At 40.2% G+C, this 26434-nt stretch overlaps 1 protein-coding gene across 11 annotated transcripts in view; it reads right to left on the minus strand.

The window, feature by feature from the left end:
* Positions 1-6077: 6077 nt before the first annotated feature.
* Positions 6078-26434, minus strand: part of ABCC9 (ATP binding cassette subfamily C member 9) — a 74522-nt gene continuing 54165 nt past the window's right edge. For 9 of the 11 annotated variants that reach the window (XM_075113943.1, XM_075113926.1, XM_075113993.1 and 6 more), the window contains 12 exons: positions 26015-26172; positions 23029-23121; positions 20421-20523; positions 17955-18056; positions 15015-15135; positions 13892-14022; positions 13217-13295; positions 10144-10252; positions 9804-9907; positions 8952-9085; positions 8532-8594; positions 6078-6364 (listed from right to left, as the gene is read on the minus strand). In XM_075113943.1, coding sequence (XP_074970044.1) covers positions 6227-6364; positions 8532-8594; positions 8952-9085; positions 9804-9907; positions 10144-10252; positions 13217-13295; positions 13892-14022; positions 15015-15135; positions 17955-18056; positions 20421-20523; positions 23029-23121; positions 26015-26172 — 1335 coding nt within the window. In that variant the 3' untranslated portion in view covers positions 6078-6226. Of the gene's footprint in view, positions 6365-7191; positions 7372-8531; positions 8595-8951; positions 9086-9803; positions 9908-10143; positions 10253-13216; positions 13296-13891; positions 14023-15014; positions 15136-17954; positions 18057-20420; positions 20524-23028; positions 23122-26014; positions 26173-26434 lie in introns of all 11 variants that reach the window. The other 2 variants (XM_075114003.1, XM_075113967.1) reach the window with 1 other exon arrangement.

Below are 26434 nucleotides of genomic sequence, written 5' to 3' on the forward strand. Positions count from 1 at the left end.
AGTGAATAATTAATAATAACCATGTAGTAAATAGATTAAGACTTTCTAAAAGTCTCTCTTCTCTTGAAGGATTACATTTGGAAGCTTCTCTGAGCTCCATGGCTTTGTGCAAGCCAATACTCTAAGCTGTCCTGCCAAAACAGCATCAGCACATTGCTAATTTGTAGGAGTCAGGGAACTTCTGCCTCACAAAAATTTTTTGATAATTGGAAAACCTCATAATCTTTCCCCACAATTCCACACAGAGATCAGTTCTGGTGGAGGAAAACCAGAGCAGTAAAAAGCCAATGTGAAATGATTAGGATGTTTGTATGGCAATGAAGAATTTGATTTACAGATTTGTTTTCAGACATTTTTTAGTACTCCATTAGTTTTTCCTTTGAAAGGATTTATTTCCAAAGAAACTAAAGACTTCTTCATATGGCATAATTGAATTCATATAAGAGAATTTACGTAACATATTTTGATTTTAAATTAGTCTTTCAATATATACTACTTCAGGATATAAAACAGTAAGTGTGCTGAATTAATTTTTGCTTTTAAAGACATTTAATGGGAAAATCATTGCTCCAGAGAGATTTTAACAAGTAGCACAGTGGTTTCAGTACATATTTTAGAATGGATTTCTATTGGCAGTATCACACTGGGGATGCTGGGCCATAATGCTTGCAAGGGAAACAGACTCCAACTTTTGCCTCTAGATAACGGAAACACGAAAAAGAAAACACGGCCCTTGTCCACAGCTTTTTTGTAAAGGTAGCTGTTTGCCTCAAATACATTATATCTCAATTTGTGTTAAAATGCCTACATAGCTTGTGTAAAATGTATGTGTGATGTTTCCTTCAGCTTCACATTACATGTTAACAGAATAGTATGTGAATGTATCACAGAATCACAGGTTGGAAGGGACCTCAGGGAACACCTAGTCCAACCTTTCCAGGAAGAGCGCAATCTAGACAAGATGGCCCAGCACCCTGTCCAGATGACTCTTAAAAGTTTCCAAAGTGGTGGAGTCAACCACTTCCCTGGGGAGATTATTGCAGTGGTTGACTGTTCGCACTGTGCAAATTTTTCCTCTCATGTCCAGTCGAAATCTCCCCAAGAGCAACCTGTGTCCATTCCCCCTTGTCCTCTCAGCATTTTTTCACAACAAAGCACAAGCACCTGTTGCTTTAGGAAGCAAAAATAACACAACTAATTAAATAAAACATTTATTGTATTAGAAGTTCAAAGAGACCTACTTGACTACATTCAAAATTGACATTGTCTGTATTTTAAGAAAACATAATTCAATACAATTATTTTTTGCTGACAGGGGTTTTACATATATTAAGATGCCAAATCCTTTGGGCCATATTCATGTTGGTACTAACTGAAGTCAGTAGAGGTGTATTAATTTATAGCAGAGTTGTTCTGCTAGCTTACACTAACCTAAAAGGGGCTTATCCAAGTACTTAAGAAGCTTTTGATAATATATTATTTCATCTGAATGATGCAGTTGGGAAAAGCAGGCACACTCCTGCAAATAAAGAGAATTTTCAGGTCTGCAATGAAACTGGAACTTATAACCACTTGAGATACCCCTTTTGCATATCACTTTGCCTAACAAAGCAATGATCTCTCCCTGCAGACTGCGTTGCTTATGCCCCTGGCTTATCAGACCTGTTGCAAACTTCTATAGGAAAGTTTCCTGCCTTGCAGGTAATGCCGGTAGATCAGCGCATCGCCTTTGGTTTATATGTGGCTAAAAATCCCACTGATTGTCTATCTCTACTCCTCAGAGGCTCCCTGAGGCTATAAAGTTAGCAATCAAATATGCAGACGTCTAGTTCAAGCTCATTGCCTGGACTGCTTCTGCAGACATGGGTGAGAGACAGACACCTCCAGTGGGTGAATCATCCTGTTGACTGATGTGACATGGATCTTTGCCTGGCTGCTTGCATTGAAAAAAGCATACTTTTGTCCTTAGAAACCTTTCTTCTGAACAGAAAGGAAATGAGCCTTGAGTTGCTTGTACCATACACTTCTTTAAAGATCACGTGTGGTTTTGTGTATAACACACACATAACGAAAACTTACTGTATATCAAATAGAAACCTTATCCAGGTGGTTTTAAGAGGTCTTCATAACAAAGAAAAAGGAGTATGAACAGTTAGTTATATGAGACTCTTTGAAATAACATATAATAATAATCTAAAGTTGAAGTTACAAAAAATCAGCAACAAACTCAGCTCAGGAGTCCTCTCAGCCACAGACTTGATTTATTTCCTTTAAAAAAAAAACCACAAACCCAAACCAACTTTCCTATTTAGTAACTCTACTGTTTGAAATGTTGAGTCCAAATAATTGTCATGCTCCCCAAATCCCTGAAGCATAAATAACAATTAGCAGAACACAAGTGGTTCAGGCAAAGCTATTCTTGAGGATATTATCACTGACTTTCAAGCTGTGATTGCCTGGAAAACATAATCAAAATAACTCACCTTAGTTGAATCCCAGCATTCTCTGTGCTGATGTAGATCCCCAGCGAAGTGAACAGATGGAGAGATCTGTTTTAAGCATTGGATCTTGAGGAGGGAAAAGCTGCCCCTTGCTACCTCTCAACAGTGTTGCTTTATGGCAGAGGCTTTTGGGCCTGCTTCAAGAACTGCTTAAAACCCCTACAGTGTGTTTCCCAGGACGAGGAAGTTTTGGCTCAGTAACAAACACAAAGGTTGTATGGGATATTTCTAGTTTAGAAGACGCGATAATGAGCAGCTAGCTATTATGAGTTTGATGAAAGGCCACATACAGGAAGGGAACAGTCTCATCCGTGCTAGCCATTAGACCTGGCTCAAGGAGTGGGAAAGATAACACACTGGTTGCAGGTCAAAGGCTGAGAAACACTGTTGTGGCTCCACAAGCAGCTGCACAAGCAGTTTCAATACTTATAGGGGGCCTATGGGAAAGATGGGGAGGGACTCTTTATCAGGGAGTGTAGTGATAGGACAAGGGGTAATGGTTTTAAACTGAAAGAGGTTAGATTTAGGTCAGATATTAGGAAGAAATTCCTTACTGTGGGAGTGGTGAGGCACTGGAACAGGTTGCCCAGAGAAGCGTGGATGCCCCATCCCTGGAAGTGTTCAAGGCCAGGCTGGATGGGTCTTTGAGCAACCTGGTCTAGTGGAAGGTGTCCTTGCCCATGGCAGGGCGGGGTTGGAATTAGGTGATCTTTAAGGTCCCTTCCAACCCAAACCATATGGATGAGATGAGAAACATAATTTAGGATCTCTCACAAAGACTACTTTCCTCTGTCCGTAGTTAAAAAAAATACACATGGCCAGTGTTTGCATTTGAAGCTCCTTTGTGAAAGGAAGAACTTAACAGTTTTACAGCATAATATGCAATAATGAAAGCTTGTTTAGTTTAATGCTTGGAAAAAAAAAACCAACCCCAAAACATGATGCCACTAGAGTAAGCGTCCCCCTGAAGAGAACGGGTGTTCTGATAGAAAGCTAGAGAAAGCTGGGGGGGAAGGAGAGTGAGTGCAGGGCTGTGTCAGAGGGGAAATGGAGCAGAGGGTATGGAGCTAAATCAGGAAGGAGTGGGAGGCCATAGGCAGACTAAGGAGCATTCGGGGATACAAGCGGGGACCTCAAAGAGATGATGAGGAAAAAAAAAGCAAGGAGGCTGTGGCAAGAGAATAAGGGCTGACTGGCAAAAGAGGCAGTGTGACAAGAGTCAAAGAAGCAAAATCTCCAGACTGATGTTTCCTTTACCATATATGCGTCACAGTGTAAGGAAACTGCTCCTAAAGGGGACACATTTAAGACCATTATATTAAATTAAGAGAAATTTGTTTCAAAGACTTTGTCCCTTTCTCACCCTTCTTAGTAATAAAACAGCTGTGAGTCTGTCGGGAACACGCTCATCCATTAGAGGAAAACACAGAAAAGCAAAGTTCAGCATAAGCCCTTGGTGAGTATTTGACATCATATGCACAGTGGCTGTAATGGAAGGAGATATGGTACATTTATAGCAGTTGGTTTATGTTTGCTGCCTTTCTTGGAATTTGTGTATGTTGAATAGGATTAATTGCTTCAGGAATCAAATTGTGTTTCTAAACCTGCTGGGCAGCTGTGGGATAGGCTACTATGATCATCAAGCACTTTGACCAAGCAATTTTGGCTTAATACTAGGGCCAATATTCCTGCACACCGCCATCAAAATGAATGAAGCACTTTTCTCAGGTTTTTCTCAGCCCCTAAGGTATTCACTTTTCTACATGTTTCAACAGCAGTGTTTTCCATAACTCTGGAGGCATGGCTGACCAAAGAAGGTGCTTCTTACTCCTGTAATGGTTCTGGAAAAAACATAAGAGGAAAGAGGTACTAATTATTGGCCTCTCTTAAGTACTGCAAGATACCTGACACAGTCCCAGGCCCACCACAGCCCTTTAATGTGGGAACTGGGATCTTGCTGAACTGTTTGGCACCACTTAAAATAAATCAGGATTGCATTGTCATCAGAGACATACAGATAAACAAATTTATGTGTACTTCATCTTCATACTGACTGGGTCTGACAGCAATGAATCCAATTAGCTTTTCTGAAGACAATGAAATTAAATCAAGAATGATTTTGGCCTTTTGGCTCTGAAATCTGTGTAACAACATGTGCTTCCGCTGCTTTATTTTTTTTATTTTATTTGTATGGCAAAGTTCAACCCAGGGAGTTAATCCAGAAAAGAGAAAAACTTTTCACAGCCATAGTCAGGGAAATCAGAGAAGTACTTCCTCTCATAAAATGTTCAAGAATGAGTTTTTTTGTGTAGTTGTGTCACATAGCTTTTATTTCCAATAGTTAAAATGGGAAAAAAAAAGATAAACCACTCTATCATTTTTACACTACTAGACTAAATGTAATCACAATTTTAAGTCCTACGATTTCTCAAAAATTCGTAGCACTCTTTTTTGCCAAGTACTGTGCCTTATGTTATTTCATTACACTAGAAATAGGCTTAAGTACACTTCATGTTCTTTCTAAATCTTATAACAATAGATGACTAAGAATCACACTGAATACTACTAGTGAAGCTGATGTCTCAAACTCTGCCTTTGAAAGTGTCTGTGAAACTCATTCTGGAGATTTAGTGCCCACTGTGCAGTTGTCATGGTTCAGAATCTAGCCATACACATTAGGCAAGTGCAGGCAACATTTTCAAAGCTGTATGATGTAAATATGTATCTAAATTCACCTAAATTCTTGAAGATATAGAAATAATTTGAAAATCATACCTTCTTGGACTAGATCTGATTTAGAGATACACCAGAAATGTGTAAAGGAAAAGAAAGGTTGTCCCAGGATAAAAAAATAATGTGAAGGACTAAAGACATACAAAACAAGTAGTGGTTGGCTAATTACATGCCATTTTAGTGGACTTGTTTAAAAGACTGGCTAATATAAATTTTATAAATTCAGATTATTTTTAATACAAAGTCTTAAGATACTGTACAAAAATCTTCTATAAGCCTATCAAAGAATGCATAATTGTCAGATGATTTACATCTTTGATTGAAGAAAGTCTGTAGAACAAACATGGTTTTAGGAACTGTCTGTAGGGATAAGCCATCGTTGCACTGAAAAATAGTACTGTGCCAACTCTCATGTGTGAACTAAAGCGAAGGGCAGGAAGAATTTATTATTTCCGATTAAATTCCTTTCCCTCATTCACTGCTCCTCTGCTACAACTTGAAGAGCAAAGTTTATGCCTTTGGGATGCAGCAGATTGCCCCGTGTTATGGGTTTGGATTTGTGGGTGGTTTTTTTTTCCCCTCTGGGGCCAAATTGTTTCTGGGGATCTCTCATTTCCTTGACAAACTGCACGATTTGATTGCCTGTTCCAGCATAGCATATGCAGTTTATAAGAGCAGTGTATTCTTTTGGTCTCCATAAAAGAAAATAAAGTCACTAAAAAGTCTAAGGAAAATGCCAGATTCCCAGGAAATAAAACCTTCTGCCTTGTATGTGTGTGTGTATGTGTGTGAAGTTTAATAGCTTTTGAATGAAGTGACATTTTTATTGCTTTAAGGCGTACATGTATTGCAATAGGCTTTATTATTTTGGAAGATGGAAGTGTGAAGAAAGATGCTCTGAAAAAAAAGATAAAAGTGGTGTTACATTGAGTAGAAAATATTTGCATTTCATTTGTTTAAAAATAAGCTATTAAAATGCATCATGTGATTCTTCACATGTCAGCCCGGACAAATGAAGCAAAGATGCCGTCTTCTTGAGAAAGTAGGTTCTCAGGCGTATCATATTCTAAAATGTTCCCTCGCTTCATGACGATGACCAGGTCTGCTGTCAGGATGGTGTGAACCCGATGCTGCCATAAAGAAAAGCATACAGACATTTTCATTACGATAAATCTCGCTGCAGTTCATTAATGGGCCTAATGCAAGGCATACCCAGTTGGTGAAAGGCTATCTTTGTTTACAGTGGTATTTGGAGTAGGTCCTTGTACTATATCTTTAATCTGGAGAAATTTCCAATTACTTTACAGCCTGTGGCACCAAGCCTGAAAATACTTAAGCAGGCACTTCACTTTCAGTCTGCTAATTGCCATTAGGGACAGAACAGCTGTTGGAATAAATCCTATGGCATCACTGAAATACATCTTCCCCTTTAGGAAATATGGGTGAGAAACATCCTGGGTATGCCTGCGCTGCCAGGTGGCTTAGTGTCCTGCTCTGCTCCTTGGTCTCTGTACCCTGTCTGCTCTGCATCTGCCTTAGGGCACCCCTGGGCTGTCTCCTTCTGTAGATCAATTAGCTCCCCCTAAGATTAAATTTGTGGGTGCTACAGGCAACAGTTTAGCCCCATAGGCAACAGGAATGAAACCAAGCTGAGTTTGATTTCAATACCATATGAATACAGCCAGTCAGGAATAGACAGGATGGACTCTCAAAGTGTGATATTTCACTATAAAGGCTGAAGGTCAGGGATTACTTTATGGAGTGGGTTCCTCTAACATTATAGATTCAATGTTAGCTGCCTGTCTAAGCTTTATTTAAATATGATTAGCATAAACAGTCACAAAATTAAACAAATGCAGGAACCACACACTAAACACCTTCTTGCACTGTCATCTCAGAAGCTGTGCAGTAGAAAGGAAGCATAGTGAAAGGAAACTAAAGCGGTAAAAATAACTACCAAAGAGCCAGAAGTCTCATGAACAGTTTGGACTGAAAGAGTCTACTTGTGAGTCTTCACCAAAGTGGTGAACAGGCCATCCTCTTTGAGGAGTAAGTTTGAGGCAGTGTCACATTCAACTAGAAAGCCCTCAGAAAGGACTAGGACAATATTGGCATCCAAGATGTGAGATACTCGATGCTGGAAAAAAGAAAAGAAAAACAGGTGGGTGAAGGAAGGATCAGCCATGAATGAAGAGATGACGGAAATTAAGCCAATTCTGTGAGGAAAGCTAAATATTAATGTGTGCCATTTTGCTCAAGACACCAACTTTGGAAAGGCAAAGCAAAAGAAAAGTGAGATTTCAGCCAGAAGGACAATACTGAAAATCTGAATGGCTTGAAACTGAAGGAGAATATGCTTACTGCTAGCATCTTCAGCATTTACATGTCCAAGAACCTTAGAGCTTATTGTAAATGAGCTAGGTTAAGTGGTTTGCTTGACACAGACTAGTCCCTGACAGAACTGAAACCAGAGTCCAGGAGGCGTGACTCTAATCTGTAACCGTGAGACTGGATTCCAGACAAAGCAAATGAAACAGCTGTTGAAATATGTATTTATCTTGTGGATAAAACATCTGTTTGTTGAGTAAGCCTGCTGTCACAGGGTGGAACACTGTATGTCTGTACGTGCTTATGCATGTATATATATTCATATATGTGTGCATACCTGCACAGATATGTGGAACTCTTGGGCACTAGAAATGGCAGGAAAACAGGAAAAAATTATAAACCCTTAGTTGAACAGATATTGAATTTTGATCAATTCCCATTGATTCAAATTTTTAAAACCTTTATCATAAAACCAGCTTTTTATTCTGAAAGAAAAGATAACCCGACTTGAGAAAACACACTAACAAGCTTTTGAAATCTCAGCTTTCTTTTATAAATTCATGCCATCATTGTAAAGACTATACATGTGTAGTCTTCAGAGGCAAAATTCAAATCTACATTTTGATGCAACTTTCAATAATGGTTTAACCCATGACTTCAGTTTCAATTTTTTAGTGAGAATGACTTCAGATTTTCTTGGAGACAGTATAGAGGCTGAAATTCTCTGTAAAGTCCTTCTTCAGAGCTAAGTGTTTTAGTTTGGCCCACTTGCAAGATAGCATTTACTGCAAAATTTCAGGTTGATAGTATGTGTCTTGATTTGTTCTAGTATCTGGGAATATTCTGACCTTGTGTTTTAGGGGTTTTTGTGATGTTTTTAGTTTTATATAGTGATGTTTAACTGGTGAATGGCAAGATTGACTGCCTGAGGAATGAGGAAAGAGAGCATTTGCTGGCATCAGTACTTACCGCTATTGTAACAACTGTGCGGTCTGCAAAGGCAGTCATCACAACCTTCTGCAAAATGTTTTCCTATCAAAAGAAAAGGCTTACTTCAGTTACTTCACGCTTTTACATTTTAATTCATGTGTCTTCAAGCACATAGGAGGGAGGATCTTATTCCGTACTCTCTCTGATCTGTGCACAGGATTCTCAGTTACAAAATGCCACTCAGGATTCTCTAAAACATTTCATTTTTTCTTTTTTCCCCTCACCATAGGCATCAATCCCCAAAACACATCAACAGCCATGGCTGAAACCAAGCACAAGAGAAACACAAACAAGCTGTCAGGTTTTTCTGCGAAAGGATCACATGGCTGACATTTAGGGAGGATGATGCCTCCTCTCCAAGTAGATCCATGCATCGGTGATGCTAATTGTTATACTCACTGTGGCCATGTCAATAGATGCTGTGGCTTCATCCATGATGAGAATGCTACTCTTGCGGACGAAGGCTCGGGCCAGACAGAAGAGCTGCCTTTGCCCTACACTGAAGTTCTCTCCTCCTTCTGTTACCATTGCATCTGTAATAAAATCAGTTACTTTCAATGTCACACCACTGAAATGCTGTACGTTCGTACAGTCAGGACCCAGTGATTTTGAGTGGGCACCATGAAAGCTCTGCTTGTGCACTATTCCAGGGTCAAGGAAAATCTCTGCAAAAGTCAATAAGCATCATCTTGACTGAACACTGTAATGGAGCAATACCAAGAAAAGTGAGCACCAGTTCCTGGGAAAAGAACAATATATCATTGAGCAAATAGTTGGCAAAAATAGTTAGCAAATCTAACAGGATATGAAGAATAGTATTTTAGTAATATGAAGTACACTTAATATGGAAGGAAATATGGGAGTTTCCTTCATGAACCAGATCTGAATTTATAAGGAAAATGCTCTCTCAGTGTTCTAGACAAGAGCTACAGCTCTGTTGGCAGAGCCTGATTCTGCTGAAGGAGTGGAGGTAAAACTGCTCTTTCTTAACTCTTTGCTGACTAGTCACCCCACTATGATGCTGAGGTGCTGCAGGGTTTTTCTGCAATGAGTGGAAAACCAGACTACTCTTCAGCTTTTTAGTAAGAATATTCTCGCTAGCATAGAGACAGAATATTAATTAGATGCCTGCCAACACCTACATGGTGGTTCAGAGTGTAAGATCCCATGTATCCATTTATACATATGCATGCTCATGCATGCATGATTTCATTATTGGGCTGTGTTCCCAGAGACTTGCTTCAGACATACCAAGGCCTCCTGGCAATGACTTGACCATGTTCTTCAACTGAGCAATCTCCAAAGCTTCCCAGAGTCTATCATCAGTGCACTTGCATTCTGGATCCAAATTAAAGCTGCAAAGAAAACCATAATAGGAGTCTTGCTACTGCAATTACAGTTCATTCAGCTCTTCTACAAAGGAACATTTTGACATTGTGTATGTCACTTGACTTCCCTTGGACAGACTGTGTAGACATATTGGACTGAGCTAGGAAGGATCCTTCCTTTTTACATCCCTTCCTGTTCCACAGTGCCCATCACAAACACGCCATGCAATGCTGCTTGTCACCCCCTGATGGCATACACCTACCGGATGGAGCCACTGAATAATATTGGATCCTGGAGAATAATGGAGAGTCGGGAACGGAGAGTATGAAGAGGCAATTTGCTGATATCTATTCCGTCAATCACTATCCTACCTATTTAAAACAATATGCAGAGGACATGTGAGGGAATTGCACAAAACGTGATCTGCAGGTAGCAGACAGCAAGAGAAACAACTAGTTTAGGCTGGACTCCAGATGATGAGGCAGCGTGCCTTTGTGATCTCTCAGCACTGTTATACATACATGGGGAAGGTGAATGCGTGTAGTAATGCAAGCCAGAGGGAACCCAGCTTTTAGTGATACTGTTGCCTTCCCCTCTTTCTTTTTTTCCCCCTAGCTTCCCTTAAAGGAAACACGTGGCTTCCATGCTATGCGATTAATGGTAGCACCAGAAAGATAGTTTATTATGGGGCAACCTGAGCCTTACACACAAACAGAGCAGGAACAAGAGCAACTTCTGTAATTAGCCATGTCCTGTGCCTTCCTCTGTTCCCCTCTACTTTAACAAGTGCAGAAGATATTTAATATGAGATTGTGCACAATTTCTTTTGCACAATTTACATATATATCTGCAATCCATACATCAGGAGCCAAAACTATCCTTTGAACTCTAGAAGAAATAGGGTAGCATTAACTTTTTAACAAGAAGCAGATCAGAAAAACAAAAAAGATGTCCTACTCCAAGTCATTTTAATACCATTCATGCTGGTTCCTACAGCTCAGTTTCATTTGAGTATTTGGTTGTGAATTAGCCACATACTGTTCTGCTAGCATAAGATTACTGGAAGCAGTCACATTAATCACTCCTTAACCTAGTAGTTCATTCCCTGACAAGAGGTTGCTGCAACAGCTGGGATACTTGGTAAAGTAAGAGGATTTTTCCCTTTTCTAGTTACTACGTCAGGTCAATGAGCATATGGATCTCATCTGAAAGTCTGATTTATGATGTGCTGGGTGTGGCAACTGCTGATATTCAGGCGAAGGAGATGTACAAGAGAAACTGGTTGGCTGCTCTGTAAGTAGGAGAGGGTGAGAAGGGCAGACGGAATCTCTTCCCTTGAATCCTCAAACAAAAGCCAGGAACTATTGACCCCACTGACTTTCCCTGGACACAGAAGCTTCCTCCAGGTTATGGGGGAAGGGATGGGCCAGGGCAAATGGAACGAGGATATGGTAAGGGGTATTTTCATCAGGCTCACTTCTGCAGTTTCCCTGTGGATGACTTCACTGGGCAGCTGTACTCAGCCCTGGGAAGTACCTAACATTAAGTTCATCAATTTTCTCTCCCAACAGTGAGAACCTAACTGTGAACTGGCAAATACATGGCTATTCAAAGCTGTGTGCATATGCCTTTTCTGTCATAACCAATTGACATGATACTGCATTTTGTAGGTTACTCTGTGTGGCCCTATTCCAATGAAAGACTTAATCTCCACCTAGCTGGACTACCATTAGTCTTATGCTCTTATTAGCAGTTCAGAGGTATCAAGATTTCATCTGGAGGATGCAATGTCCAATCATTTTCACTTTCAGAAAATCTGTATCAGGTCATAAGACTTCAGTATGAGACATTGGTGGTTGCATAAGCTTAAGCAATTCATTTTCTTCTCAAATGAGGACATGAGAGAAGGTTAGCAGAAGATGAAGTGGACTAATGAAAGAAAAATTAATATGGCATGCACTGGGAATAGGGGGATACATTTTTTGATAGAAGCCAGGGTGTTCAAGGAAAAGAGAAGAGCATATGAGGAGCCCTAAGGGAAAAAGTAAATTAGGGAGAAGTTGGGAAACCAGGAAAGTAATGAGGAGGGGCCAAGTAAGACTGAAAAGAAATGAGAGGTAGTTTGAACAGAGGGCAAGGAAAGGAAAACACAGAAAGAAGTGAGAGTATGGGAATAACACGGAACACACATAAATTTGAAGAAATAACAGAGCCATAAGGAACCAAGATGGACAACATGAATGAAAGCTGGCTCCAGTAAAGTTACTCAAAATCTTGTTATGTAACTGTTATTAGAGCCAGGACTCCACCCAGAAGTGGATCAGCAGAGAGGCCAAATATGGGTCTAGCTGAGAGAGAGAGAGGGTTCTGCACAAAGGATGAACAGAGCTAGCTCAATGAGAAAAGAATTAGGCATTCCCATTGGGAAAAATCAGGAATACAGAAAGAACCGACAAAGAAAAGACACAGAAAGAAGATTAAACTAGAAGGAAACTTAAGTTGGCCATAAATACAACTATCATTTGCACTATTTATATATCCAGGAACCCCGGTCATGAATCCAAAACCTATTACCATAGATACATACAGGCACAGAACCACAACAAAAGAAAGTATTAGCTGCATCAGATTTACTTATCCTCTGACATCCTACTGGGGTTTCCCTAGCAAACATTCCATGAACAATGGCTAAATTAGAAACACGGAAATCTTTGAAACAACAAGATGACTTTCCAGTAGGTTTCCATATTCCTGCAACACTACAGATGTATATGTATTATAAATGCCAGGGTGCATATTGCTGCATACCAGTTCATTGCAATTAGCTGGGAGAGTGAAATGCTGTAGGAGTGAAAACATAACAAAATGTTTCCAAAACCTTTAGTCAGTTTCTGCTGTAGTTGTGGGAAACCACAATAAAATAAAAAAAAAATATCAAGGGAATGGACTTGTTAAGTTCTAGTTTCTATTCCGCTAACATTGTGACAGCTAAGTTAATGCAGTTATTCTTTAGGGAGAAATTTAGAGGCTCCAGAGAGTTACATATGTTTTTCCTCCTATCTCAAAACCAGCATATTGTATTTTCAAAGCATATGCCAAAAAAAAAAAAAAATTAGAAGTATTTTCTGTGCATAAAATTTCCTTGAAGAACTAAGCATTATTCACAACAGGACACTTCATACTTTGAAGGATCAGGGATAACGAGCCCCGTTCTAATCAAGTATCTTCTGAGCCACAGAGCCAAGTTATAAACTATCAAAAAGTCTCCTTATTTCTTCTGAAGAAATAAGAGGGGAGCAGGTCAGGAGTGACAATATATTGCAGTGAAAACTAACCGTCAAATATGTCCACCATTCTGAAGAATGCCAAAGATAGGGATGACTTGCCGCTGCCAGTACGACCACAGATCCCAACCTGCAATAGAAAGCAAGATGTTACTTACTTATAGAGGGAAGCTGTAAAACAGACTTCCAGTCTTTCTGCAAAAGTTGGACTGGACTGCCCTACTGGTGAGAAGAAAGGTCCTTACCAATGGCCAGTGGCAGAAACCAGGCAAAAAACCAAGAGAGTGTGGCAAGCACACTCCTCTTTTCTGCCTCTCAGCATCGTGAGGACTTGTCCCAGGCACATTTTTGAAACTTCAGCATTTTGACCTGGACTCCAATGACACTGTGTGCTGAAATGTGAGATATTCTTGCACTTTTACGCAGTTCCAGTCTGCTGTTTATCTAATCTCATCTGGCCACCTAGGCTCACTCTATGTGAGGGAGATGGACTTGGAAAGAATTGGGATTCTCAGAAGGAAAACTGATCCCAGACAAGGACAAGAACAAGATGTCATCAGTGTAAGTTTCTTGACCCATGCCCAGGGACCTCAGAGAGGACCATCAATGTATATAGTCATCACTGCAAATTGTTGTTATCCTTGCTTTTCGGCCACCTTAGAAAAGAAAACAAAATAAGAAAGGATATGTTCCAGAACGATGACAGGCAATTGGTTGACATGGTACCTTTTGTCCTGGTTTGATATATGCCTTAACGTGCTTAAGAACAGGCTTCAGGTTGTTTTCATATCGAACGCACAAATTTTCAATCTTGATTTCTCCCTCCTGAGGCCAGTCTTTGGGGACTTGGGAGGGATCTGAAATAGTTACAGAAAAACAAACCAAAATGAATGCTATCAGAGGGTCACCCTTTATGACATTCACCTTCCCCCCTCTCTGCTGCCTGGGGACCTTCCTGAAGCCACTCAAGAAATGGAGCCTGACTTCCCTGCTGAGGGGGAGCTGGGAACTGCCTGGCAGGCATGTTAGCACTTAGCTTCTAGCTCTTGACACATAAGATGAGAGGGAGAATGATAAAGTGGCTCTTGGCAATGAAACGGGGAGAAGCCAAACGAGCAGAGAAGAATGTAGTGTCAGCGCAGTGTTAACATGTTCTTCGGTCAGTAACCGGCACAGGAAGGGCAGTGCAAGGAAGGATGTTGTTACTGTCTTAAAACATGAGCTGTTGACATCATCACAGCTCATATTTCATCCTGGTTTGCAAATACACAGGCAGGTTTTGTCTCCAGACTAAGAGGCTTGACTTTCCAGGGAAGCTTGCTGACCTGCAAGCTTTTTTGGCCTTGCACTTCAAGCACTTCTGAAATATCAGTCAAAGCCAATTTGAAATATGTGGAGTATGAACAGCAACATGCAGTTCAGGGAAGAGTTGCTGAGGTCTGATTACTAACATGCCCCTGTCCTGTAGTCCCTGTTTGCTGCAAAGATCAGAGATTTTGAAGCATGTGACAGATGGTGCATTTCTAATTTTTATCCATATTTTTGGTTTTTGAATAGGTACATGGATGTTTTGTTCATCCCATCTATAACTGTGCCCTGGTACTTTCTGATTGTACTACAGGGCCATGCTCTGTCTCACTGGCATTTGGTAGGGTTGTTTTAATGTTGACTAACGTGGGCTACATATTTCATAGCTGCTTTTGGCTATCCTTGTCACTCATATCAGTGGAGGTTCCTACGTGTCAGTGAGAACAGATTTTGGCCAAAGAGGCGTATACATTTTACATGACCAAGTTGACTGTGCTTTCACATTGCCACATCAAAACCAAAAAAGATTAGTATGCAATACCCAAGTAGCCATCATAGTTCTCTGACTCCATGTTCAGCAAGCTGTGCACTTTTTTTACTGCACCCATCTGCACCTCCAGATCAGCCAGATTCCTCACAACCCAGTTCAAATAGTTGGTTATCTGCATCACAAAATGAAAACAAGTTCAGGGTTCAGCATTCTGTCTGTTCATCTAACTGTTTGCAAATAAAGGTTGGATAAATGTTTAATAGTCTTTGGCCTAACTAAGCATAGTTTGTCTCTTACTGATGATACAACAGTTCAAGACTCAGTGCAACAGAATCAAATATGTAATAAGCCAGTCATACTCCAACACAAACAACCCTGACATAGTAAGTTAGTGCTTGGTATTCTCATCCTTGTTTTTTGAAGGAGAACTATGGAAAGGTTTTACCTAGAGTCTGACGATTAAGGGAATCTCTTGTTTTCAGCATCTAGTAATCAGTACTGAATCTTCTTTAAGCCCACAAACACAGAAAAAAAATTAAATTGGAAGCATTGTTTGAAAATATTGTATTTTCTATTCCTTCAAAGACTACAACTAAAGATTACGTAAGTTTACTGTCTGTAAATATATTAAAAAGATTTGATGGGCTTTTCATTTCTGTTTCCTTCTGTACATATTTAGATAATTCATTTCTCTTTCTCTGTGGAAAATGTGAGGTTCTTAGCATAGAAATATAACCGAAATAATGTATTATCAGCTCAATGGTATTTCCTTCTTGGTTTGTATTCCCATTTGTAATCAGAAGGATTTAATCAATAGTAGAAGTATTAATTGTAGTAGATACTATTTGATAATTAGTTGTCTAACAGTACCTAGTGGCTTAGAAAAACTACTTTCTAGTCAGAACTGACCATTTAAGGCTGAAAATTGTAAAGCAATTTCCTAGCGTAGCTTCTTAAGTCTGTATTTAGGTGCTCATATAAAAAAGAAAAATTGATCTTATTAGGAACAGTTGATTGCCAAGCACCTTTAAAAATTGAGATCCTTTACATGCCTGAAAAAAGGTTTAGAAACTTAACTTAGTGAAAACATCCTATACACAAACACATACAGAGGAAGGTTTGTCCATTTATTTGTGGCAGATTTGATGAATTTGCCAAATAAGTTTATTATGAATAAATCACCCAGTCTCACTTCTTTTCCACTTACCTAATACTGATGCAATAGGCATACAGTACATAATTTTCACTGAGATTCAGCAATAACATTTGTTGCCAATTTAGAGGGTTTAGTTGCTTGCTTTATCCTTAAGGCAGAGTTACTCTCGGGGGTAGTGTGAAGTATTTTCTTTCTTGTTCAGAAACCAGCTCATTCTGTGTCCAGTTTTGAGCCAGGAAGTTACAGAAATAGGTACATTTGCAGATAAGCTAAACCCTATGCAGAACTCTGCTTGCAGAGTAGCGGGCTGCGATCATAGGTCTGGCAGATTTGATAATAGGGCCTGGCATCCAAAAGGCTCTACCCATTATTTCAACCTTCATCACAGTTGTGCAAGAGAGTTGGCAGTGTTTATACAAGGGGAGAGAATAAGCTTATGTATGTCTACTGTAAACACAATGTTGGTACAAACAGTCTGCTCTCATTCAGGTCCAAACATCAGCCCTCTCTTAGCTCCATAGAGAAATGATACAAAAACCTGTATCAGGGGACACAGGCAATGATCTAACTGCATTTCAAGTTTCATCAGTGTTGTGGGGTGGGAGAGAGACAGGTATTCACTTGGTGACTACAGCATTTTTTCTTCTGCTATGCCAGGCTTCAGCACATGGGTATTTTACACTAATGATCTGTTTGCAAATACAGACTAAATACAAAGAAGCCAAAGATGATGCAGACATCTTGGCGCTTCCAGATCTCTGCTAATGAAGCAGAATAACCAGGAATGTTTTCAGAGTGAAGCTGAAGCACTGGGACTGATTCTCAGTTGCTGGCAGATTCTTACAATGCTGCAACAGCGGCATGAAGGGGATCTAAGGCCACCCTAAGGCAGCTGCCGAGAACTTTCTGTTGTAACCATGGGCTTGCCAGCATTTGTGTACAAAGCCAAATCTCAGCGTCAGACCTATACCCGTAACCCTCCCTCACAACAGTGTTATAAAGCAGCCAGGTTTTTGACGTGCCAGCCATGATTTCAAAAATTCTTCCTGCCATTATCGACATGCTGCTTTTGTCCCCGCTCTCATGGTTAGTTCAGTGATATTTCTGCTCTCTGTGGTGATCATACTCATTCTATGCTGATGATGCACCCTCTGCCTCTCTTACAGCCTACTACACTAAAACACTGTTCCTTCTCCATGACTTATCTCAAACAGCTCAGTGCTAATGATAGAGTTAAAACGAATTGGCTAGCATCCCACCAAGATCTCATCTTTCCTAACCCCATCTCCTCTGCTTTCCTGCTGCTACCTGTCATGATGAGCCATGCCTACCAGCCCCAAAGGTCCCAATCCCCAAATCCATTCAGGATTTTTTGGACAATATTGTGCATCTGAGTAATTTCCTTCCAAAGGTAGAACTGGCATTTCTGGTTCTTCAGCAATTATTTTATCTGGTCTTTGGTTAAACATTACCTAGGTTGTGACAGTCTGTGGGATAGCGTTTTCTGGCAGGTTTTGCCATATACAGGCGGAACCAACACTGTGTTGTACAAAGCAGAATGCACAGCAGGTCCTCTTACGCATTTTTAATTTTCCTGCTCTGCTTGGGAGCACGCAGGGCCTGGGAATGGTTATGTTTTTTTAATTGGCTCATAAAACCTGAAGCAAGTCCAAGCTGCCCTGAACTCTCTCAGCTTTGGCTCAAATCCATTATTTGCAAGATTGTTTTTTTCAAGACTAAGAAAGTTGGAAGATAACCACGTATATGTATTTTCAAAAACATCATAAAATTAATACGTTGGTCTGAAAGTTCTTATGCTTTGCCTTGGTACATACTGTCAGAGCGTACAGGAGGCCTAGCCCCACAAACCCGGAGTTAGGCCCTTCGGTGATGGAAGTGACAGCCGCAGTCAGAACTATGCAAGCACCGAGGTAATCCTGGAAGAAGAGAGAGGGAAAGAAAGATTCTAGACAACATCAAAACACAGCAACAAGAAAGTTTCTTCAGATACAGAGGACATTTGCTTTACTAAGGATTATTTCTATAATGACAACTAGTTCTTAATTCTGGGTTGTTTTTCCTGGAAAATGTCAGGGGTTTTGGTGCCTAACCTGAAACACTCTAAAGGAACTTGCTGAACACAGGTGAAACAGGCAAGCATTTTCTGCATATCCAGCTGGGCTAGAGTATCTCATTGTGGCCACCCAAAAAAAACAGGTATCAAAAAATCTAATGAGCACGTAAAAAAAAAAATCATAAGAATGGCGTAACACTGACACCCCTAATACCGACCACTAAAACAATTAAATTCTACTCTCTCCACTCTCCTTCAGATCTTCTCAAACATGGGTTTGCCTCCACAAAAAAGAGAAGCATCAGTGACTTCACAAAGTCCACGAAGAATTTTGGTAGAATTTATACAGGTAATGCATGTTTAATGGGCATAAGTGGGCAGACTGACATAAAGTGCCTACATCATGCAATGGGACACTGCATGGTGTCTGCATCCCCATGGTGGGGCACATCCCCAAGCCTGCTATACACTCACAACCTGCAGTGAAACACCATGTGGGTGTCAGTAGTATGGACTTTGAAAGCAGTATAGCTGTGTAGTTGCAGTGCTGCAAACAGGCCACTAAGCCTTGCTCCTGCCACAGCACTTTGAGTTTCAGAGTGGCTCTGAGGTAGATACCTGAAGGATCTCAGCTCTGTTGCATGGTGCTCACTTGATTTACAGAAATTTCTGTGTAGGCTGTATTAGAAAGATCTGACTTATCACAAGCTTTGCAGGAGCTTGAACCCATCTTCTTGATGTGTACCTCAGTTTTGAAGTGAATGCCACATGTGACCTCATGTAACTGTCAAGGTGCCTGATTCATGAGACTGCTGGTATTCCCACTCTCCCACTGCTCCCTGCATTATATTTACTTTGGATTACAGGGTTAGCATTTTCCATCCATTTTTTTTCTTCCTGTCCGATAATATCCTGCCTGGAATCTTTCCCTCTGAGATTTGAATGAGGGCTGCCTAGTTCATCTGTCTGTAAAAAGTGTTGATGAGCAGACAACAGATTCAAACTTAGCATCTACAGGGAAGTTGAAGCACAATGGTCTCAAGTCTTCATCAGCAGCTGGGACAGGACTTCACAGTTGCTATTAAACCCTACAAAGTTTTGAGTAACATTAGTACCACTGTACCATTAGGCAGAGCTAAATAAACTATTCCTTGGCGTGACCACGTTATTTCTAAAGCTATGATGAAGCGATGCATATTCTTGGATCAAATCCATTCCACATGTAAGCAAGTCTAAGACTGTGAGACATTAGCAGGCACTGCCACAGTTTATTCCAGGACTGGCTGTTGCACTTTTATTTATCTGTCTGTGATTTGGAAGCAAGTTCAACTGGATCTTGGATACTGTAGGAAGCTGAAAGCTTCATGCATGAGAGAAAGCTGTGCCATCACAAGAAACTGAGCACAGCTTTGTTGCTCTGCCAGCATATCAGGAAATGAAGGTAAGAATACAGCCTTTGAAGTGAGGATTAATCATGCCTGTTAGCATTTGTGTCTAGCAGAATCAGGTCACGGCTCTAGTGTCAGATGAATAAGGAAATCACAGTGATTTTTCTTGCTTTTTCTTGCCTTGCACATTAGGGAACCTCTTCGTATGCTGGCCCTGGAAAGCCTGTCTCATTGGCACTGGCTGCATTGTGCCCTGCTGTCATTTGTTTTTCAGTTGGAGTCTAGTTCTGCCATCTTTCACGGTATTGAACAGTACTGTAAATCACACCGTATGGGCTCACAGCTGCAGTAAAGGCATTGCAAATGGGGGCTCTAAATTACAGGTATGGGATAAAACCTGTTGCTGGACAGATACCTCAGGACCTGGAAGCTCAATGATGCCTGAAACAATGCTGGCAGAATGATGACACAATTCAAAAAACTACTTAAAAGTCATGCTCTGCTTTGAAAGTAGTTCCTGCCACAGCAGGTCTGCAGATGCTGCACAGTAGTAGAGAAAGCCTTATTTCAAGTTACATAAATGTTTGTTCTTGCACTCTCTTCAGACGTGAGACTTCACAACAGCAAAAGATGAGGGAGACTTGTATTTTCTTACTCCTGGCCAAGAAAGCTGAAAAAACCCCTATGGGTATAACATAAACAATCCCGATCTATTTTAAGGAACAGTATGTATAATCTCATCGCGAGATTAATTATCATTATTATCTTCTCTGCATCAGGCAAAGTCTCTGTTTGCTTCCAAGGTTTCAAAACCATGGCTGGGACTAAACTGAACGTACCGTCCTGACCTCCAGCCATCTGTTGGCAGCTGATAGAAATAAGTAGGCAATGTTGTTCGTGTCCGTTAGTTCCAGCATACGTTGTTTAAATCTGGCTTCGTGCCTGCCAAGAGCAAAGTTGTTATATTACAACACATTACACACTCAGACACAAAAGGATAAGGCGTTAAACTCCTCTCTTCCTCCCCTCCCCCCAAACCGAAACTTTTGGCCCTTCTGCCTTTGCCGAACTTTGGGTTAAAAACTCTTCCCTAAGGGCCCATAACTGCTGCCAGGGCTCACCTCAACCAGGCAGAGCTACACGCACAATAGGGAGGAATTTGTTCGACAAGCAATTATAGTGGACTGGATTTTTGGATCAGAGCCTGTCCCCTCAAAGAGACTGCAGTGTCGGGGTGCTAGGGACAGGTTTCACTTCCCAGAGTACATCTGCTTTTATAGCTGTGGACTGTGGCTGCTGCTGCCCTCCAGCCATCTCACAGGTGAATCCTGCCATGGCCTATCTCTTTTTCACAAGCTACTAGCTTAAAATCTGATTTCAGAAGTTACCTGGCCAGCTGCAGGGATCTTCAACGGGAGTGACACCTCTAAGGCTTCAGCTAACATAGACTGTAGACTGATCACCTAAGAGCAGAGGTACGCTTTGGGGATGGAGGGGCAAATCTCTGTTGGTGTAAGTGCATTAAACTCATGGTGCCTTGCAGTACTTTAGATATGACCTGCAGTCATGGAAACCATTTTGCTGTTTCATAGTTGCATATTCTATTGTCTGTTAAATACCCTCACTTGAATAAACTAGCCAGACTTCATTCAGCAGCTTATTGTCTGTTTTACCATGGCAAGCTCTTCCATTTCAAAACCTCAAAGCCCTGCTGTGAAGCACCTGTAACCACTGTTCTGCCAGAAACGTCTTTTAATTTTTTTTCCCTTTTCCCACTGATACTTTATTTCCCTCTGTACATCTTGTAAACATGGCAAGCAACCTCCCCAAAACAGCAAGTGGTAACAACAAGTGACACTGGGAGGAGCAAAGATGCACTGAATATTCTGCTTGTCTGCGCTTCTGGCAGCAAAACTGCTTTCCTAATGGAAAATCTGACATGCTCAATCTGTATCTTTTCATCCACATCCAGCTCATCTTCTGGGCAGTTTTAGACTTTTATCCTGTCAGATGACAAACAGCAAAGGTCACTAAAATTGTTTCTTGATCCAACTGTGCTACTTTGTGGTAAGTTATATGAGGGGCTGCTCTATTTTATCCTGGAACATACTGAACTCAAACCGCAGAGAATAACTAACAGAACTATTAGTAAATACGAGATTGCTAACAAAAAACACTGGAGATTTTGGATTTGGTTGACAGTGGAGGACATACAGGGAGATGAAATGGTTTTGATTAGCACCAGAGATCCTGGAAAACTCAAGTGATGGTCACGATGCCTAGTCCTTCCCTAGGGCTGCCTTTTGCTCTCTGCCGTCCAAGCCCACGTTGTCATTTTGTAAGGTAAAGAAGAGCTGAACGACTCCCAAGAAATGCTAAGCTCCTTCATTTTTCTCAGGAGATAACGTGATGAAAGGCCACTCTGAACCTCTCAAGAAGCATCCAGCATATATCAGCATCTGGCCTTAATTATGACTTACTGTTTGAATACAGCATTCTGGTTGATAAAGCTTGTTACAAATTTCTTGTTGACCACTGGCTCACATCTCTTCCACACAGCAACATTTTTGCTTGTCCTGGCACACTCCTTACTGCAGCACTCTGAACTAATAGCCTAGGTCCTAAAGCTAGCTTGAAATCATGAAGCTGTCTTAAGCTGAACAGATACATGTGTGAATAGCAGTGCAGTGCGATCCACACCAGTTTGAAATATTACAGTGTACAGAATGAGTGCAAATTACGCTTACTGGGGGACAGCATCAAGCTGGCACTTTGACAAAGTCATGCCAGCTATAATGTAGTGAACATACAAGGAGAATTTGGCCTATATTTCATATAGTAAGTAGAGAAGAAGAGTATATGCATGGAAAGTTGGAAAAATTCTCTGAATCTCTGGAATTTATTTTTCGGTTTTCATTGACAAATGTTTACAATATTAAGATCTAGTTCTGTTCTGCCATAGTTTTCTTGGTAAGTCCCTTTAGTTGCATACTGACTTTTGTTTGAAGAATACTATAATGATGTTTCCCTGCCTGAGGAGTGGGTTAAATACAGAAATGATTCAGGGGCACTTGGCTAGCACAGCTTGTGGGATATAGCACAGGGGTCTGAAGGACTGATGCCCGTGCCTGCCTGGCACAGGGGAGCTCCCTGCTGCTGAAGTAAGGCACGAATAAACAAAACACCTTAGGAGTTTAAATACTGTACCCTAAAAAAGTCATCATCTTCCATTCAGCGGAAAACCAGTACAGATAAATTAGTGTGTTAATGAAAATATGCACAAATGTTTAGAGACATGGCAAAGCAACAGGAAAAAAATTCTTCCCTATTTTGAGATAGCTTAATTAAAGTCTACCAAATCGAATAATTTGCCCTCAGACATGGTCCAACGAGCTGCACGGGCCAGAGCAGAACCCAAGCCTCTCTCTAATAATTTGTTTTACAGACCTGAATGCTCTGATGGTGGTAAGGCCTTCAGCTGTCTCAGAGAAGTGACAGAGTAAAGGTAGCTGGGTGCTGTCGTCAAGTTCCTGGAGGTCTCTGGGAACACGAAAAGCAACAGGCAGCCATTACAATGTAAACATCTCTGTCTGTAGAAATTTTACGGCATAACAGACAAGAACAGACATTTTATGTATGGCACATATTCTTTTCAGGATGACACAAAATAGTATATCTATAGTATAGAAAGTCACTGACATGGGAATATTACTTTTCATTATTATTTTTTTGCCATTGGATCCTTTGAATCATCTCCAGCAACCTCCACAGATCTAGCTTTTCGACACAGCTAAGCTTCTCCTTCTCCCGCAGCAGTAATGACATTATCACACCTCTGTTGGATAAAAACCTGCTGTCCATTCTTTTAGCCAGATCCTAATTACCTTTTATTCTCAAACATTCTAATTTATTAACTACTACAACTAACATAAATTCAGAACAGTTGATTTTCAACTTTCTGGCATGTTATTTGTGGCTCTTACATCAGGTATAAAATAGAGTTTGGTTATTTCCAAGCATATCTGTTTTATTGCAACTGTATAAGCTGGCCTAACAAAAAGGGTGCCTTTCCATAAAAAGTTTGCCTGATTTTGAGTATCTCTGAGTACCACGACATGCTGTAAAATACAACATACTATAGCAGACCTTCTATTTTTAGCATTAACATTATCACATTGGTTGAAATAGAGACAGCTCTGACAGAGAAATAACATGAATGAGAAATTTCCTCAATTATTCAGCAATGGAGCAATGATATTTAAGTCTAAAAAGTTCCAGTCTTCTGAAAAAGGAACGTTTTCCAAACCACAGAGACAAATACATCTTTCTGTAACACTCTGCCATTGGCATAGCAGCGAGTTGTATAAACAGAAGAGAGGCCAGATCATTAGATATTTAAACTCTTTATTAAAATCCTACTATGTTTGCACACTGTATTAGATAGGCCAGGAGAAATAACTGCTCCATGATGGTGAATGTTACAGTATACAGAACTGAATTTGCTGCTTATGTTTTGATGATAAATATGCTCACTTTCAAATTTATGATGGAAAATACACAGAAGTTTCTGAGAGATGTAATGGAAAATACAACAAAGAGTCAAAGTGCTGCAAGAAATACTGTAAATATTTGCATTTCTAAAAATTAGTGAAGCTTATATGCCTGGAAAGTACTGCATGCAACTAAGTTACAAATACTGGCTGAAGCTATTCCTTCATCCTTCATTTCCCAAGACTATTTTTTCTAGAAATAAATTGGATTTATTAATTTCTGTTTTGGATTAAAAGAACACAAGTCAACCCTGGATTCTTCACAAGTGATTTAAAAGAGTTTAATTTAAAGAGATTTAAAAAATCCACACAAAACAAACAAAAAAACCCCAACAAAACCCAAACCAAAAAAAAAAACCCCAACCATTTGCTGATACAGATTTTCCCAGAAAACTGTAAGGGAATAAAACAAATGAGGTAGTTATGGACTTGCAGAAGGTCAGTGATTGCAGAGCCAATGGGTGCACGTCTGTGTGTGTGCTGACGTACAGTGGTGATCAACTTCTCACTAGCTGGCGCGGTATTGGTACAGCATGTGGGAAAACCAGATTTGGAGTCATATGGAGACTTTACTCTCACATATAAAGTCAGAGAGAGAAACTGTAGTATTTCCCTGGGGTCTAATACATCAGACTTTGCCTACTCTGCTTCTTATTTTAAGTAAGAACTTTAAAACAGTGTGCACTGCTATGTGAAGCAGGACAGAGTAACACTCAGAAGACCATAATGTATTTAAGAATGAAAACCAGGCCTCCTGATTCCTTAGCCACCTTGAGACCTGGTGTACTGCCACATACAGCATTAGTTTGGAAACCTGGTAGAGAAAGAATGAGGTTTCTGAAAAATCTCAAGGAATTTAAGCAAATTATTTCAGAATTAAACATTTTTGTTTTGTGAATTCTGATTATAGAGTTTTCTTATGAATAAATGTCCTTGGAAATTCTGAGGAAAGCTGATGAAAAGTAGGCTAAAGTGAAGCTAAATTGTTGATATGTTGCTCAGTGCCCCTCCTGCTCCATTGATTTAAGGGAAATAACTGACACAATTCTTTCTCAGGCTACCTAAATAATAGTATTGTCGATGAGTCAACTGTGAGTTGAAAATCACCATGTCTCTTAAATGGATGCTACCAAACACCAGTTAATGCTTTACCACGTGCATACTGCAAAGACAGGGCCAGAAGTGACCGTTGCTAATGATGTTAGGTTATTTTGGCCTCCCTGCAGGTTAGCAGGTGCCTTGATGGGTGTTCTTATGTTTCAGAAAGTAGAGTAAATCCAGGCATAAATTTGGCTGATAAAAAAATAAAGCATTACTGATTGAATTTAGGAAGAAACTTCAGCAGGCTTGCTTAAGATATTTTACTGAATTATATAATGGATTTAGCACTAGAAACATGACTCCAAGAAATCATGACACTCTTTTTGCTGAAAAACTATACTTTTTATAACCAGCAAACCATTCTGAATATGAAATGGAAATTACTTTCTGTGGATTTTTTTTTTTCCTAATATGAAAAGCTGTGACTTATGTTAATCCAGGAAGTTATTTTCCATTCTCTGCTAACCCTCAAAAGGTCAAAGAGGAGCTTTGACCAGATGCGAGCTGGCTTAGTTGATTAACAAACTTCATGCTCATCTGACTCTATAGCCAACAGTGTACAAAAGTGATGCAATTAGCGTTACTTCCCCAAATACCCCATTTGTAGTCAGGTCAGCTGGAAACATCCTCCAATGTATGTCTCAAACTCATACTTCAGGATCAAAAGCAGGATGCCTTGGCCATTTTCCCCTTATACTAGCTCCTATAACCTCACAATCAATCACAAATCTTACGTACAAACTTTTTAGAAGAAATTTTCAGTACAATTTTTTAATACGTACTTGGAAGCAACTCTGAAGTATTTCTGGATGAAATAAAACGCTATCCCGAGAGGCACAAGGGCAACAAGGAACCATGGAGTGGCGTAGGAGATCATTCCAATGGCTGACAGGCAGAGTAAGGTGGAACGCGTAAGAGACTCCAGGGTAGGAGGAATGTGCTAGAGTGAAACAAAAAACAAACTTAAGGCAAAAGTCACCTGTAGTACCATGAGATGCCTTTTCCTATAGGGGACCACAGGGAAAGTGGAATGATACCACTATGCACTCATTGATATTCTAATTATGTCAGGAGCCTTTATTTTTCTGTGGGTCTACTACTCAAATATGCCGAAGTTAAAAAATGAGTCAGTAGGTTTTTTTCTAAAGGTCAGTGTTTCAAAGGTCACGGAGAAATAGAAGTAATTTCCACCTCATTCATAT

Source organism: Phalacrocorax aristotelis, chromosome 1 (genome assembly GCF_949628215.1).
Source record: "Phalacrocorax aristotelis chromosome 1, bGulAri2.1, whole genome shotgun sequence".
Classification (NCBI taxonomy): Eukaryota; Metazoa; Chordata; class Aves; order Suliformes; family Phalacrocoracidae; genus Phalacrocorax; species Phalacrocorax aristotelis.